At 37.0% G+C, this 14,310-nt stretch overlaps 1 protein-coding gene across 8 annotated transcripts in view; it reads left to right on the top strand.

Moving 5' to 3' along the window:
- COL19A1 (collagen type XIX alpha 1 chain) overlaps positions 1-14,310 on the top strand; it is a 324,092-nt gene that overhangs the window by 83,696 nt on the left and 226,086 nt on the right. For all 8 annotated transcript variants that reach the window (XM_032409538.1, XM_032409537.1, XM_032409544.1 and 5 more), the window contains 2 exons: positions 4,721-4,765; positions 7,195-7,239. In XM_032409538.1, coding sequence (XP_032265429.1) covers positions 4,721-4,765; positions 7,195-7,239 — 90 coding nt within the window. The remainder of the gene's footprint in view (positions 1-4,720; positions 4,766-7,194; positions 7,240-14,310) is intronic.

Here is a 14,310-nt window from a genome sequence, read left to right as displayed (position 1 = left end):
ATGCGGGACTCGATCCCAGGACTCTGAGATCATGACCTGAGCCGAAGGCAGACACTTAACCATCTGAGCCACCCAGGCGCCCCTTAAGTAAATCTTCTCTTAATAAATATGAGTTAATTAGTGGGAAAACACTGATATATTTCCAAATATATCCGTTCCTGGAAAACGTGCTATAAAATGAAATGATAGGCCAAATTAAATTTTTAAATATGGAAGCAGTGTTATATAGTAGGATTTCAGACTTTTTAATCAGAGGGTGAATGCCTAATTTTTTAAACCAAAAAAATCACTGCAACATAGTATGTAAATTTCTGTTTTCTGGGCTTAGGTATAGTTATTAGCAAATTTTCATTTCCCTGTTTAATCTTTCTTTGCTCTGTCTCATTGGGACTAGGTTTGGAAACATAGCCCTGGGGAATGTGATTTCTTTTCAAGTGTCCAGGCAACATGTATTTCCTGCATAATAAGAAAAGACATAGATTCCACTGTCAAAGGAATCAGGAAAACTAATTATTTTTTATGCCTAGCTGTGCTTACTTCAGGGAAATGTGCAGTGATAAAAAGGAGGTAAAATGAAATCCTTTGATCAGTTTTTCAGAAAGCCACCAGCTGACCCTAAATCACACCTAAGTTTTTTCCAAAAGCTTCTCAAAGCGGTTGCTTTGAATTCTGGAAAGGGTGCTTTAGATGGCTCTGTGAAGTCGGAGATGGGCGATGCATTACAGTGTAATAACACGGCAAAAGTACTATCAGCCACAACGTTAAATTTGGCCCCACTTGGTATTACACATACTCATTCACTTGTCCTTCTGTAGCTTGCATTTGTAACAGGAAAAGGACACAGTTCCTTTGATGGGAAAACCCGTAACAGAAAGTATGTGCCTGAGAAACAAGCTTGGAATGTTGTGGTAGCTGTGGGAAATATTGATTGTACTTTTCTCTCAATAATGGGCTAAAATATTGATCAGAAGCCAGAGAAGCTTCTTATTTCTTTTTTGTGCCGGGACTGGGAGGAAGGAAAAACAGCAAGGTTCAGAAAAAGCAGCTAATGTCTGCCCATCCAGTAATTTTAGATAGGCCATTTATTTGCTAGGTAGAATTCCATTTGACCTCAAGCTGCATTAGGTTTTGGATAAAATCCTGACGGAAATGTCATTATCCATGAATCTTTTAAACAAAAGTTTGCTCTTTAAGGCTATTTTCTTCTTTAGTTTTATGCTACTTAACAAATCTGTTTGTTTGTTTTTGAGATAGGGACAAAATAAGTATGCTAATTTATCCCTTAGGAACTAGAAAAATGACAAATGGTTTAAGATTATTAAAAATTGTTAAGTAGTTGGGGCGCCTGGGTGGCTCAGTCATTAAGCGTCTGCCTTCGGCTCAGGTCATGATCCCAGGGTCCTGGGATCAAGCCCCACATCGGGCTCCCTGCTCGGCGGGAAGCCTGCTTCTCCCTCTCCCACTCCCCCTGCTTGTGTTCCCTCTCTCGCTGTGTCTCTCTCTGTCAAATAAATAAATAAAATCTTTAAAAAAAAAAAAAATTGTTAAGTAGGACATCTCTGATCACTTCAAGAAAATCAATGAGAAAAAAAGTAAAAAGAGTTCTGAATACCAGTGTTGCCAATTTAAGCTTCAATAGTGTCCACTCAGAATCTCAAAATCTTCCATCTGCTGGTGTGTGAAGCTGACTTTTTCCTGTGAGAGTAATCAGTGGTGTCCACTGGTTATCTGGGAGTTTAGGATTATGTTTACAAAGCCAATTCCTAGTCAGGAAAGAATGGGGACACTTAACACTGGCCATAGGAAAATATCACATTTTAATTGCAATAATTAAACCTGTGTCCATTAAAGAGAGAAAAACAGCCTTAATATCACAGCTTTAGAGATTTTTGGTACACAATTAACGGTATTTCTGGGTATAACCCTAACCTGACATATGCCAGAAGTGGGGCTTGAGGTGCCAGAACTTGAAGCACATAGTACATAGGAGTGGGCTGTCAGCAAAGAAAATGAGAAAGAGATACCATCACTACTTTTTTTCCCCCAAAAGTATTTTTGGCCGTGTATACTGTATCAGTGTACTTTACTGGATTATATGCCATATCTTGTTATCTTGTGTAACTTGTAATGTGATATAAAACATTATATTAGACCAACCGATGAAAATAATTCTGCTCCTTATGAACAAGTGGACATACTTCTGTGATGAGTAACAGAAGCTCAATTTCCACAGAATGTTCCCGGGCATCAAATACTTAATGTGCTTTTACTATCACTTTATCAAATGAAATGGGAAGTTTCTCATACATTTGTGTAATGCCTGGGGTCTAGAACTATAACAGATTTTATTTTTATTTTTTTAATTTTTTTTAAAGATTTCATTTATTTATTTGACAGAGAGAGAGAGACACAGCGAGAGAGGCAACACAAGCAGGGGCAGAGGGAGAGGGAGAAGCAGGCCTCCCGCTGATCAGGGAGCCCAATGTGGGGCTCAATCCCAGGACTCTAGGATCATGACCTGAGCCAAAGGCAGACGCTTAAAGACTGAGTCACCCAGGCACCCCTATAACAGTTTTTTAAATAATAGAAATATATTTATTACATAGATAAGTATATTATACTTTATTGATGCTTCAACACTTAATTCCACTTAACAGAATTTTGCCTTTAGTGTTTATTATACTCTATGATGATAGCAGTTATACTGTGGAAAAACTTAGATAATTTATTTATGTATTTATTTATTTATTTTTAAAGATTTTATTTATTTATTTGGCAGAGAGAGACACAGCGAGAGAGGGAACACAAGCAGGGGGAGTGGGAGAGGGAGAAGCAGGCCTCCCACCGAGCAGGGAGCCCGATGCAGGGCTCGATCCTAGGACCCTGGGATCATGACCTGTGCCGAAGGCAGATGCTTAACGACTGAGCCACCCAGGTGCCCCAAAACTTAGATAATTTAATCTAAGAACAGCTTTAGTCTTTAAAATAATATGTGTGTCTGTATATAATGGTATAACTATTAAAAATGACTAAATTTTTCCAAAATGTTTTAATTAATGAAATAATAATGCTCTATTTAGATTTAGACAGAATATATTATTGCTATTTTAAAGTTTGAAGATGTAATTTTTTTCTTCATATATTTGAATTTTACTTAAAAATTCTAAAAATTGGTATCTAACGTCATTCTAGGTAATGCTTAAAAATTGTTGTCTTATAAATTACTTATGTTTTCTAGAAATAAAACAGATCAATGGAATTGTTAATTTATTTTGAGCTGTCTAAACCTGGAACTCAGGAGCCAAAGTCAGTTCCTATAAGCAGCAAAATTCCTAAGGTTCCATTGAGAATATGCACATCCTCCCAGGAATATCTCATTTTAGCTGGTGGGCTGTTTACAAAGCAGGCTTGTCAAAGAAATGACCCATGAATTCCAGTAATGGAAACTGATAAGCATCTGCTGAAAACCTTTTTACCCAAGACAGGAACCAGATGAATGGAAAGAACTAAAAATTCTTGTAAGCAGTTGTTTCAACTGAAATGGCATTGAGTATGTCTTCGATTTAAAGGCAATCAACAGATATGAGCAGATGTATATATACGAGCATGTTTACATACATATCTGTATGTCTATCACTATAATAGACAAGATATATGTCTCTAATAGATATATAGATATATCCAGTTGTTAGATGAGGTCACTTATGAGCCAGAAATCTTTTCCATGAGACAGTGGAGGGAGGTGTTTGTGTGCACAGAGCTGAAGTGTTTGCGTTCAAATTCCATTTCTATCTCCTACTGGCTGTGTAATCATCTATTGTAAGATGATCGTAACAGTATACCCAGTTAGGTTTGTTGTGAGAATAGTGCCTGGCCTATAGAAAACCAATGCCAGACTTCAATATCATGTCCAGAGATTTGAAAGAGAAAATGAAATAAGGGATATTAAATAACATGCAGGCCATGGAGTTAGAGAGAGACCTCAATTCAAATCTTAGGTGGTGCCACAAGATGGGTGACCCTGAACATTACTCAGAGACTCTGTTTTCTTTCCTTCCTTCCTCCCTCCCTCCCTCCCTTCCTTCCTTCCTTCCTTCCTTCGATTTATTTATTTGAAATAGAGGGAGAGAGAGGGCACATAAATGGGGGGGGCAGATGAAGAGAATCTTCAAGCAGACTCCCTGTGGAGCGCGTTGGGGAGCTGGATCTCACGACCCATGCGATCACAACCTGAGCTGAAACCAGGAGTCAGACACTTAACCCACTGAGCCACCCAGCACCCCATAGACTCTGTTTTCTTATTTTGTAAAACTGAAGTACCAATCCCACAGTTGTAAGATAAGGAAGGATAGATAGAAAGCCACTGAACGTGCTAGACGTTCAGTATTAGGCTACCTTTCCCCACAACACTAGAACTAGTTCTCAAAGACTGTAAAAATTTCTTTTTTTTTTTTTTTTAAGATTTTATTTGTTCACTTGAGAGAGAGAGAGAAAGAGAAAGAGGGAGAGAGCACGAGCTAGGGGAAGGGTGAAGGAGAGGGAGAAGCAGATTCCCCCCTGAGCAGGGAGCCCATCGTGGGACTCAATCCCAAGACCCCAGGATCATGACCTGAGCCGAAGACACTTAAACAACTGAGCCACCCAGGCGCCCAACCGCAAAAATTTCTTTATTCATTTGTTTTTTATGGTGAATAAAACTTATTCTCTGTACTTCTCTTAGGGTGAAAATGGTTTACATGGAGCTCCAGGCTTAGCTGGTCAAAAGGTAAAGAGTTTTTAATGTTTTATATAAGTTAAGGATTTAACATCTTAAAAAATTGAATTTACACATAATATGGTGAAGATTCAGAAAATTAATTTGATGAAACTGAATTCCCTGGAAGGCTCTTAGAAAGCCACTAATTGGTCTTTCCAAAGAGAACCCATGGAAATAATCCCTTCTCAAAGGAATCAGGATAGGAGAAAGCTTTATCAGAGAGCTTTAGCAACATGCTTCTCCAGAGAAGTCAATGATGGTGCTTTCTGGGGGCTGTGGGAGTGTCCAGAGCTGCTCTGGACATATTTTCATGCTATTAGAGTCTAAAATGAAGAGTGGAACAATTTTTACTGCCTTTGACTATATTGGTTCTTTCTTATTTATCTCCCTTTTTGTATATCCCAGATCGACTAAACATAGTAGTTACAGTGATATAAAATATCAAATATTACAAAGATGCTACAACTAATCTCTTCAAAAAATCTTTATCAGAATAAAAAATTTGTAATAAATTACAATATTTGTATTGACTGGGCTACTTCTTTCTGTGCCTAGTATCTTTCTCTTTACCAAGGTGAACTTGATTTGTACCCGTTTATTGTCCCAGGGCTGCTTTCTCCTCCTGGGAAGGAGTATGACCAGCATTGCTGGACACACAGAGTCTGGTCTATTCCAGTTTCCTGGAGGGTTTGGGGAGCCACTTCAGGTGGAGCCAGCTGTCATGATACCACCCAGATAATCCTACCACAGGGGAGAGCATTACTGATGCAATATTAGAGGCCCCCCCCAGGCCAACCCTATCATCTCTATGCTCTGGAAGTTTTACAGGTCTTAGCAACAAGATGTCAGAAGTTACTATTACATCTAGGTTTTTCTCTGTAGCTAGAAATTACCATTAAAAAAGATATGCATTTATTGATAGTTACAGCTTTTGAAAAATCTTCCCTTGCTTGGCTTGATAAAGAAAATAAGACTGAACTGGCAGTGATGGAATGGCAAGCCTCTGAATTTCTTCACAGCAGCTCTAGACAAAACCCATTGATACAGCATGTGCTGCATCTGTGAGTTGAGCTGCAAGCCAAGGGATGTGCAGATTTATCTGCTGGGAAATAGTTTTGGACTTTCCAGCAGCTGTTTGTGGTGGCTGCATCATGCTGACATTGTGGCTGATGTACTGGGGATATTTAGCAGCTTCAATGTCAGCTTGGATTAACAGATCAAGCTAAAGTCCATATTTTAGGAAAAATGGTAGAATAAAGATAGACCATGCATTCAGTGGCAAATATACCCAAATACTAACCTATTGTCTTTCCCGGTACCTTTCTTCAGGGCACATGAAGAAATAATAATTTAATCATGTGTGTAGGTGTGTGTATACATATAAAGATATACATATATTTGATTATATACGATTTCTAATATATACACAGAGATTATACTTATAGTAAAAAGCGGGCATTCCTTTTCTAACACATGAATTTTAATTGTATCAAGCGTCACCTTGTTGCAGCATTACAAAAAAAAAAACGTAGATAAGAAACCCTTCATCCTTTGTCTCCGTGCACTCGGGAAACGATTATTGAGTGCATCTTGTGGGGAGAGGCGGGAGGATGACCCATCTCCAGCACTCATTGGCTGGCTGTGTTGTCTTGAGTGCCTGACCTATATTTGGCATTCAGTGAATATTTGTTTGAATTATGAATCAAACATCAGTACTATAAATATCTGTGCAGAATTCAGTGGGAAAATAAGCTTGTCAGATCAGAGAGGGTTTTAGTTGAGAACAGGGGACTTAGACCTTTTGGAATAATGATGATGGTTGAAAGCTAGCAGTGCTACAGCCACCAGTCCCCTTTCTGTGACTGAGAGGCAGGAGATCTGGGTGGTAAAGAACATGCATAGCTCTGGTGTAAGAGCTGGAGCCAGGACTCAGCGTTCAAGGCTGAACTCATTCATCACACAGCTGTCACTGGAACGGTATTCCACAGACGTCAGCTTGAGAGGGCTGTTCTACGGGATCTAGTGAAGTCAATAGTAATAGTAATAATTAAAAGTAATAATAAAAAAGTAATAAATATAAATCAATAATAGAAAGTAAGAGTAACAATGGCTAACTTACTTGGTGCCAAGCACTATGCTGATGCATTCAATTCTCAAAACGTCTATGAGAAAGGTACAGTATATGGAGCAATGCAGGTGTATGGAGATTACGTTGCATTGAAAGCACTGTTGTGAAGCTATAGCTTGTACCCGTTAATATTTAGGAATATTTGAATTTCATCCAAGTTAATATTGGTTTAAAGTTTACATATTAGAAATGGCTTTTATTTATAATTATTGATTTTTGTTACTGGAAACATTATCATTATTATTGTAATAATTGTGTGTGTTAAAAGTAGAGTTCCTATTATCATATATATCATATTCCTCTTCTACAGGGAGAGCAAGGTTTTGAAGGCAGCAAAGGAGAAATTGGTGAAAAGGTAAATATCTCTCTTGATGTATGCATCAGTAAAAATACATTGTGTTCATGAAAATATTTTGAAGTGGAATATTTAACTTCTCTTGTGCTTTCCATAGAAACAATTCTAATTTTTTTAGAAAAAAACTTAAAATATTTACTTCACTTAAGTTAGACGTAATATATTGATGATTGTCAGAAATCTTTCTAAGCTTGTTTGGATGGTAGTTCTATCTATATATTTCTCACTAAATGCATTCCATTGATATATAAATGATTCAAACATTGAGCATTATATTTGTGTGCTAAAACATCACTGATGCGGGCGCCTGGGTGGCTCAGTTGGTTAAAACATCACTGATGCACTGAGTGTCCAAGTCTTTTAAATAAATGTTTTGTTTCCATGTACACCTGGTGTATCAGTGAAATTTTTCCTGAGGAGATAAATAAGAACTATACTAGGGTCAAACAGAGAAGAGATGTGAAATAGAATAGTTTGAAAGAGTTAAAATAAAGGGATGGTTTAATAGGGAGGGCAGGCAAGGTGTGGGAAAAACCACAGGGATCGTGCAACATCCCAGATTGAGTTATAGTGAACTCCTTAAACTCCACAAGGTTACCAGACTCAGAGGCAGAGAAAACTGTGGATACGGATCCAGACTGGTGCTGAGGGAAGCGGTGAACCCAATATCCAAGCAATCTTTGTTTTAAAAATTTATAGTCTTCTACTGAACGTACAGAGAATAGGAGTGCCTTAGTCTTCCAAAATTTCCATTCAGACAATCATTTGAATTCTTCTGCATTTCATAAATCTAGTTTTATTTTTAAATAGAACAAAAACAGCACCATTCCTTTGTTTCACAAAATGTCTTGTAATTGGACAGCCACAAGAAGGGAAGGGGGAGAGATAATCTCAAATTAGACAGTCTTGCCTGTATTTAGATTTCTGGGCCGTGATCAGTTATTTGCTTCTTTAATAAGTATTTTAGACAGAATGAGCATCTATAATAATTATGACAAATTATACATGTTGTAAGCTACTTGCTAATTACTTTTCCTCACAGAACTGTGAGGAAGAAAAAAGGATAGTTATATAGTAATCATATAATTGAGGAGAATTCCATTAAATTACGACTATATTTTAAAAGTAGATCTCTCTTTTTAGCGATCTTTTGAATATTTTTGCTTTAGAATGACAGTCATTGCCTTTAAATAAATGTCTTATTTATACATTTCCTGTTTTATTAATGGGACTTTACCTGTAGGAATAAGTGAGAATAAGGAAACACATAAATTCTCTGTAATTTAAAGTCACCATCTCACTAAAATCTTAGTGGTTATTTTGATATTTTATATACATAGTTGGTATCGCTCAGTAATAGATTCTCACAGGCTATGAAGTATAGAAAAATATTGCATATATTTGGCTTCAAAGATTTCCCTTCTAATTCCTCATACCTATTAACAATTGCTTTCAAATAGTCAATTTCACCATGAGGTGAAAATATTTGTGGAGAATGATAGAGATAACAGGAAGAAATAAAGCATCAAATAGAAAAGACAATACCTTGAATGAGAATTATAATTCAGATGGTTTATAGCCAAATGTAAAATTCACATAGCAACCCTTATAATAAAAACATATTCTGCTTTGATTATTACTTACCAAATAGCAAATGTTTGCATTTTTTCAGTGTTCCACACTACATATTCTGATCTATGACCACATGTATTTTCCCATAAGATAAATAATTAATGCCATCTTTTTGCTTCTAGATTAGAAACTGTTTCTAGATTAACTGAATAAGAAAAGTATGTGAAGCACTCATTTCTATGTGACACAAGCATGAGATTCTTGCACTGCTTACAGCATAATTTGTTTTCTGAACAAAGACTATCTATTTTTAATTTTTTTATTAAAGTATTTTTTGGGCATCCCAAAATTGGATGGGGGCAGGCAGTGCTGGCAGTGAAAGAATTCACCCAAGGCAGAACAAAAGAGATAGAAGTTTATTGAATACACTGCAAGGGAGCTGTGGGCAGAACAGCAAGGAGAGACTATCTGCCACGAGGGGGTAGTGAGAGGTTATAATTATAGGGCAGAATAAGGGAGTATGAGGACGTATGGAATTTTCCCTTTTTTGGTAATCTTACGGACTGTGCCTAGTTGTAAGCAGCCCATTGGTCAGTTAGAGCCTATGGCTTAATGAGCCTGTTTGCTTCAGCTCAGTAATCACCGTGGGCCCTTTTGCCTTGCTCAAGTTTCCATTACTCGAGCCTGTTGCCTAAAAGCGGCCTCTACAGTATAGTTGACAGACAATGTTACATTAGTTTCAGGTGTACAACATAGAGATTCAACAAGTCTATGCATTATGCTGTCCTCACCACAAGTGTAGCTACTATCCATACAACACTATTATTATACCACTGATTATATTCCCCATGCTGTACCTTTCATCCTCATGATGTATTCATCCCATAACTGGAAGCCTGTACCTCCCACTCCCCTTCACCCATTTTGCCCATTCCCCCACCTGCTAAAAGACAATTTAATTTGATTTTCAATTCTTTGTGGAAGACTGAGTATATAATTACAATAAGATCTACCTTTCCTCTTTAAATGCCTTATTGTGGCCTTTACTGTATTTAAAATTTGACTGTTTTGAATGATACAACTCACTATTTGCATAACAAAAGAATTCAGGGAGTTGTTATTGTTCAGAGATGTCATACCTACCAAAGGCACATGGCTACCAGTTGAACAAGAAAACATGTATCAACTGTCAAAGAGATGGTCTTTGGATATCTTCATAGTGATGATACCACTATGTGGTATCCTATAATCCAGTATAAACCAAGTAGAGGAATCTGCTGTTTTTCTTGATGGGAAATCTATCCTGCAGGCCAGTTTAACTCTTAAGCCAGACGGAGAAGATCCTCAACATGTCTAATGTGGTATCCTTAGTCCAGAGAAGAACTCATGAAACTTGAACAAGTATAGAGGACCTCATTTGAAAGTATATTCCTGAGTTTATAAGCAACTTATGACAGGGAAGAAACTCATGTATTACCTGAGCAAGCACAATTCAGCCAAATCAGTCCTGAAGTGAAAATTATTTGAAAGATTGGTTCTTTCTCAAATTACTGATGCTGGCAGGACTCTCCCTGAAGAGATCTACTTTCAGGTTTACCTTTTTTGGGGGTTTATCATTTAGCTGGATAGGAATGACCCTATCCCATTGCCCCATTGCCTGCTGCCAAAGTCAGGTGAGCATCACTCAAGGATCCTTTGACTCTAACAGCATACCTCATGAAGCAGGAGGGAGGAGGTCTATATTCTGACTGAAGAATAGACCCACCCCTGGGGTTTGTGTTCTGGCTTTTCTGTTTCTATAGGAGTGATCCCAAACATCCCTTCTTTGGGGGATTTTCCTTAGGTTCTTCAGTACACTTGGAGATGTTGAAGGGACTGCTACTAGTGAACAAAGTGGAGATTCCACTCTTGAGGTGACAGTTATCCCTATCTGTTAGCCTTCCCAGCAATGATACAGCCAAACTCTTATTATGGGACCAAATGTAAATGCATGAAGTAAGCTCTGACCATCACATTAGAAAAAGGAGATTTAGCAGGGGTTCATTAAAGTGATCTTCATTCCTAAACCCTGAGCCCAGGTTTTTACTTTAGGTCTTTGTCAAAATAGGAGGAATATTACTTGGTTACATTATGAAAAGAAGAAGAAAATAGAAAAGCAAATGTGAACATCTGCTTCATTATAGCATTCAGTATCTTTAAGTAATTGCTTCATGTGATTGGGTTTGCTTTTAACCCAATTCTTTTATGTTTTCATTCAAGCCCTGACTAACTTAGTTTAAAAACTGATTTCTTAGGTGTTAAACTTGATTCTGCCCAACTTTATTGTTAAATATCATTTGATTGTGAGAGAGAAACATCCAATGGCAACTGCTGTTCATGGCACACTTTTCCTGACATTTTCTCTACATTTTCTAGCTAAAATGTAGTCGATTTTGTTCATTCAAGAGTGACATTTAAGTTAATGTGGGTACATAGGTAGCAAATCTTTACAAGGACTAAGACATTTCAGCTAGTGTGGAACTTTTCCATTTGGTGAATTAAAACGATCTTATCCTTGAAGATTTCTTAAGTTCAGTGAAAAGAAAAAGGACAATCAAATGCTCTTTTCTTCATGAACCATCTGGCTCTGGGAGATGTGGATAGCATCCAACCTTTGACATTCTGTAGTCAAGAGTGTTCATGGTTAAGCAGGTTTTGACTTACTCTTATTTAAACATATGGCCCTTACCTACTTTGATCATCTCGATTACTGATCTTTTCTTCCACTCTGAGTTATACTTATAATAATGCAACTGCAAAACTAACAAATTCATATGGTTCCTGCTTTAATTCATCTCTTAAAACATCAGGAAACTGGTTGCTGTAAATTTTCAGTGACTTGTGATTTTTATTGTCTTGTTGTTACCAGAAGGTTACCTCAGTCCTGAAATGCCATATGACATAAAATAGTTATTTAAGTTGGAAAATTATGTTTAAATATTTATTTCTCTGGTTTTATAGCTGTTGTAAATATTTTTACCTGACAGAATCCACTGGAAAAACATCCAATTGATCCCTATTCTTCGTTGGTTTATTTAACAAGACATCATTGTAGAATTTTGTACAAAATGTGATATTCAAATGAATAAAACTATTGAAATGTCTATTATAATGTAGGGTAGAGTACAAGAGTACTTTACTACTCCAAAACTGCCTGGGGTTATTTATAATTAAACCATGTATCCAATCATTTGTATTTTTTTTTTGCACTTAAACTTGTCTTACTTTTTTTTTAATTTTATTTTATTATGTTATGTTAATCACCATACATTACATCATTAGTTTTTGATGTAGTGTTCCATGATTCATTGTTTGCATATAACACCCAGTGCTCCATTCAATACGTGCCCTCTTTAATACCCATCACCAGGCTAACCCATCCCCCACCCCCCTCCCCTCTAGAACCCTCAGTTTGTTTCTCAGAGTCCATAGTCTCTCATTGTTCGTCTCCCGCTCTGATTTCCCCCCTTCATTTTTCCCTTCCTACTATCTCCTTTTTTTTTTTAAACATATAATGTATGATTTGTTTCAGAGGCACAGGTCTGTGATTCAACAGTCTTACACAATTCACAGCGCTCACCATAGCACATACCCTCCCCAATGTCTATCACCCAGCCACCCCATCCCTCCCACCCCCCACCATTCCAGCAACCCTCAGTTTGTTTCCCGAGATTAAGAATTCCTCATATCAGTGAGATCATATGATACATGTCTTTCTCTGATTGACTTATTTCGCTTAGCATAATACCCTCTAGTTCCATCCACGTTGTTGCAAATGGCAAGATTTTGTTCCTTTTGATGGCTGCATAATATTCCATTGTATATATATACCACATCTTTATCCATTCATCGTCGATGGACATCTTGGCTCTTTCCATAGTTTGGCTATTGTGGACATTGCTGCTATAAACACTGGGGTTCACATACCCCTTCGGATCACTACATTTGTATCCTTGGGGTAAATACCCAGTAGTGCAATTGCTGGGTTGTACCGTAGCTCTCTTTTCAACTTTTTGAGGAGCCTCCACACTGTTTTCCAGAGTGGCACACCAGCTGGCATTCCCACCAACAATGTAGGAGGGTTCCCCTTTCTCTGCATCCTCGCCAACATCTGTTGTTTCCTGACTTGTTATTTTAGCCATTCTGACTGGTGTGAGGTGATATCTCATTGAGGTTTTGATTTGGATTTCCCTGATGCCGAGTGGTATTGAGCACTTTTTATGTGTCTGTTCACCATTTGGATGTCTTCTTTGGAAAGATGTCTGTTCATGTCTTCTGCCCATTTCTTGATTGGATTATTTGTTCTTTGGGTGTTGAGTTTGGTAAGTTCTTTATAGATTTTGGATACTAGCCCTTTATCTGATATGTCATTTGCAAATATCTTCTCCTATTCTGTCGGTTGTCTTTTGGTTTTGTTGACTGTTTCCTTTGCTGTGCAAAAGCTTTTTATCTTGATGAAGTCCCCATAGTTCATTTTTGCCCTTGCTTCCCTTCATCTGTATTTCTTCTATCAGCAATTAACATCAGGTAATTTTCAAAGGACATAACTCAAATTTTCATTGGCCAGCCTAAAATAAAATATATATATTTACTTATGTATTTATTTACTTTTATGGGGGAAGGGGCAGAGGGAGAAGGAAAGAGAATCTTAAGCAGCTTCACACCCAGGGTGGAGATCATGCCCTGAGCAGAAATCAAGAGTCAGACACTTAACTAACTGAGCCACCCAGGTGCCCCTAAAATAAAATATATATTTAGACTTTGTATTGATGTTATGTATGATGTACAGTCTTTGTCTTTGGTGGATTCTTTTAAAGGTGTGATAGGAGAAATGGAAAATGCTTACTAGAAAATGTCCATACTTACCTATTTTATAGCTTAATCTATTCATTTTGGTTACTAGTTAAGTGAGTGTTAAGGAGCAGAGACACTGAATTCATTTCCTGTTATTCTGTAGATGTTTGTTTCCAGTATTAAAAATGTATTAGCACCTGAGACATATAATAAATATATAGGCCTGATATGTTAAGTGCTAGGCTAATGAGAATGATGGACAATTTAATCAGTAGCATTTTATTTTGATTTATTTCTCGTAGATTGATTTAAACTTCATACTCAACTCATAACAACCAAGGTTAGAAGTTGACTATTTTTATATAAGTCCCACAAATAAATTATTTTGCCTACCAGTAAATAACTAAAATATTGACGTCTAGCATTAAATATCATGAGACCTATAGTCAATCAGGCAAGCAATAGTAATCATTTGTTACTATAAAAAACAATTATGGCTTAAAATAAGCCAAGACCTTTCATACTGGAAGATATTTTCTCTTTGTATCAGTTAATTTTTCATTCAGTTGTTGTTATAGTAATTGCATATTGAACTTGAATTGAGAATTCAGAAGGGTAGCAGTGGGATTTTAGCCATTTAAAATTTATTGGAGAATGAGAAAAAGC

Source organism: Phoca vitulina, unplaced genomic scaffold (genome assembly GCF_004348235.1).
Source record: "Phoca vitulina isolate PV1807 unplaced genomic scaffold, GSC_HSeal_1.0 scaffold11, whole genome shotgun sequence".
NCBI classification, from domain to species: Eukaryota; Metazoa; Chordata; class Mammalia; order Carnivora; family Phocidae; genus Phoca; species Phoca vitulina.
The sequence above is the reverse complement of the archived record's forward strand: the minus strand, read 5'-3'. Positions and strand labels throughout refer to the sequence as shown.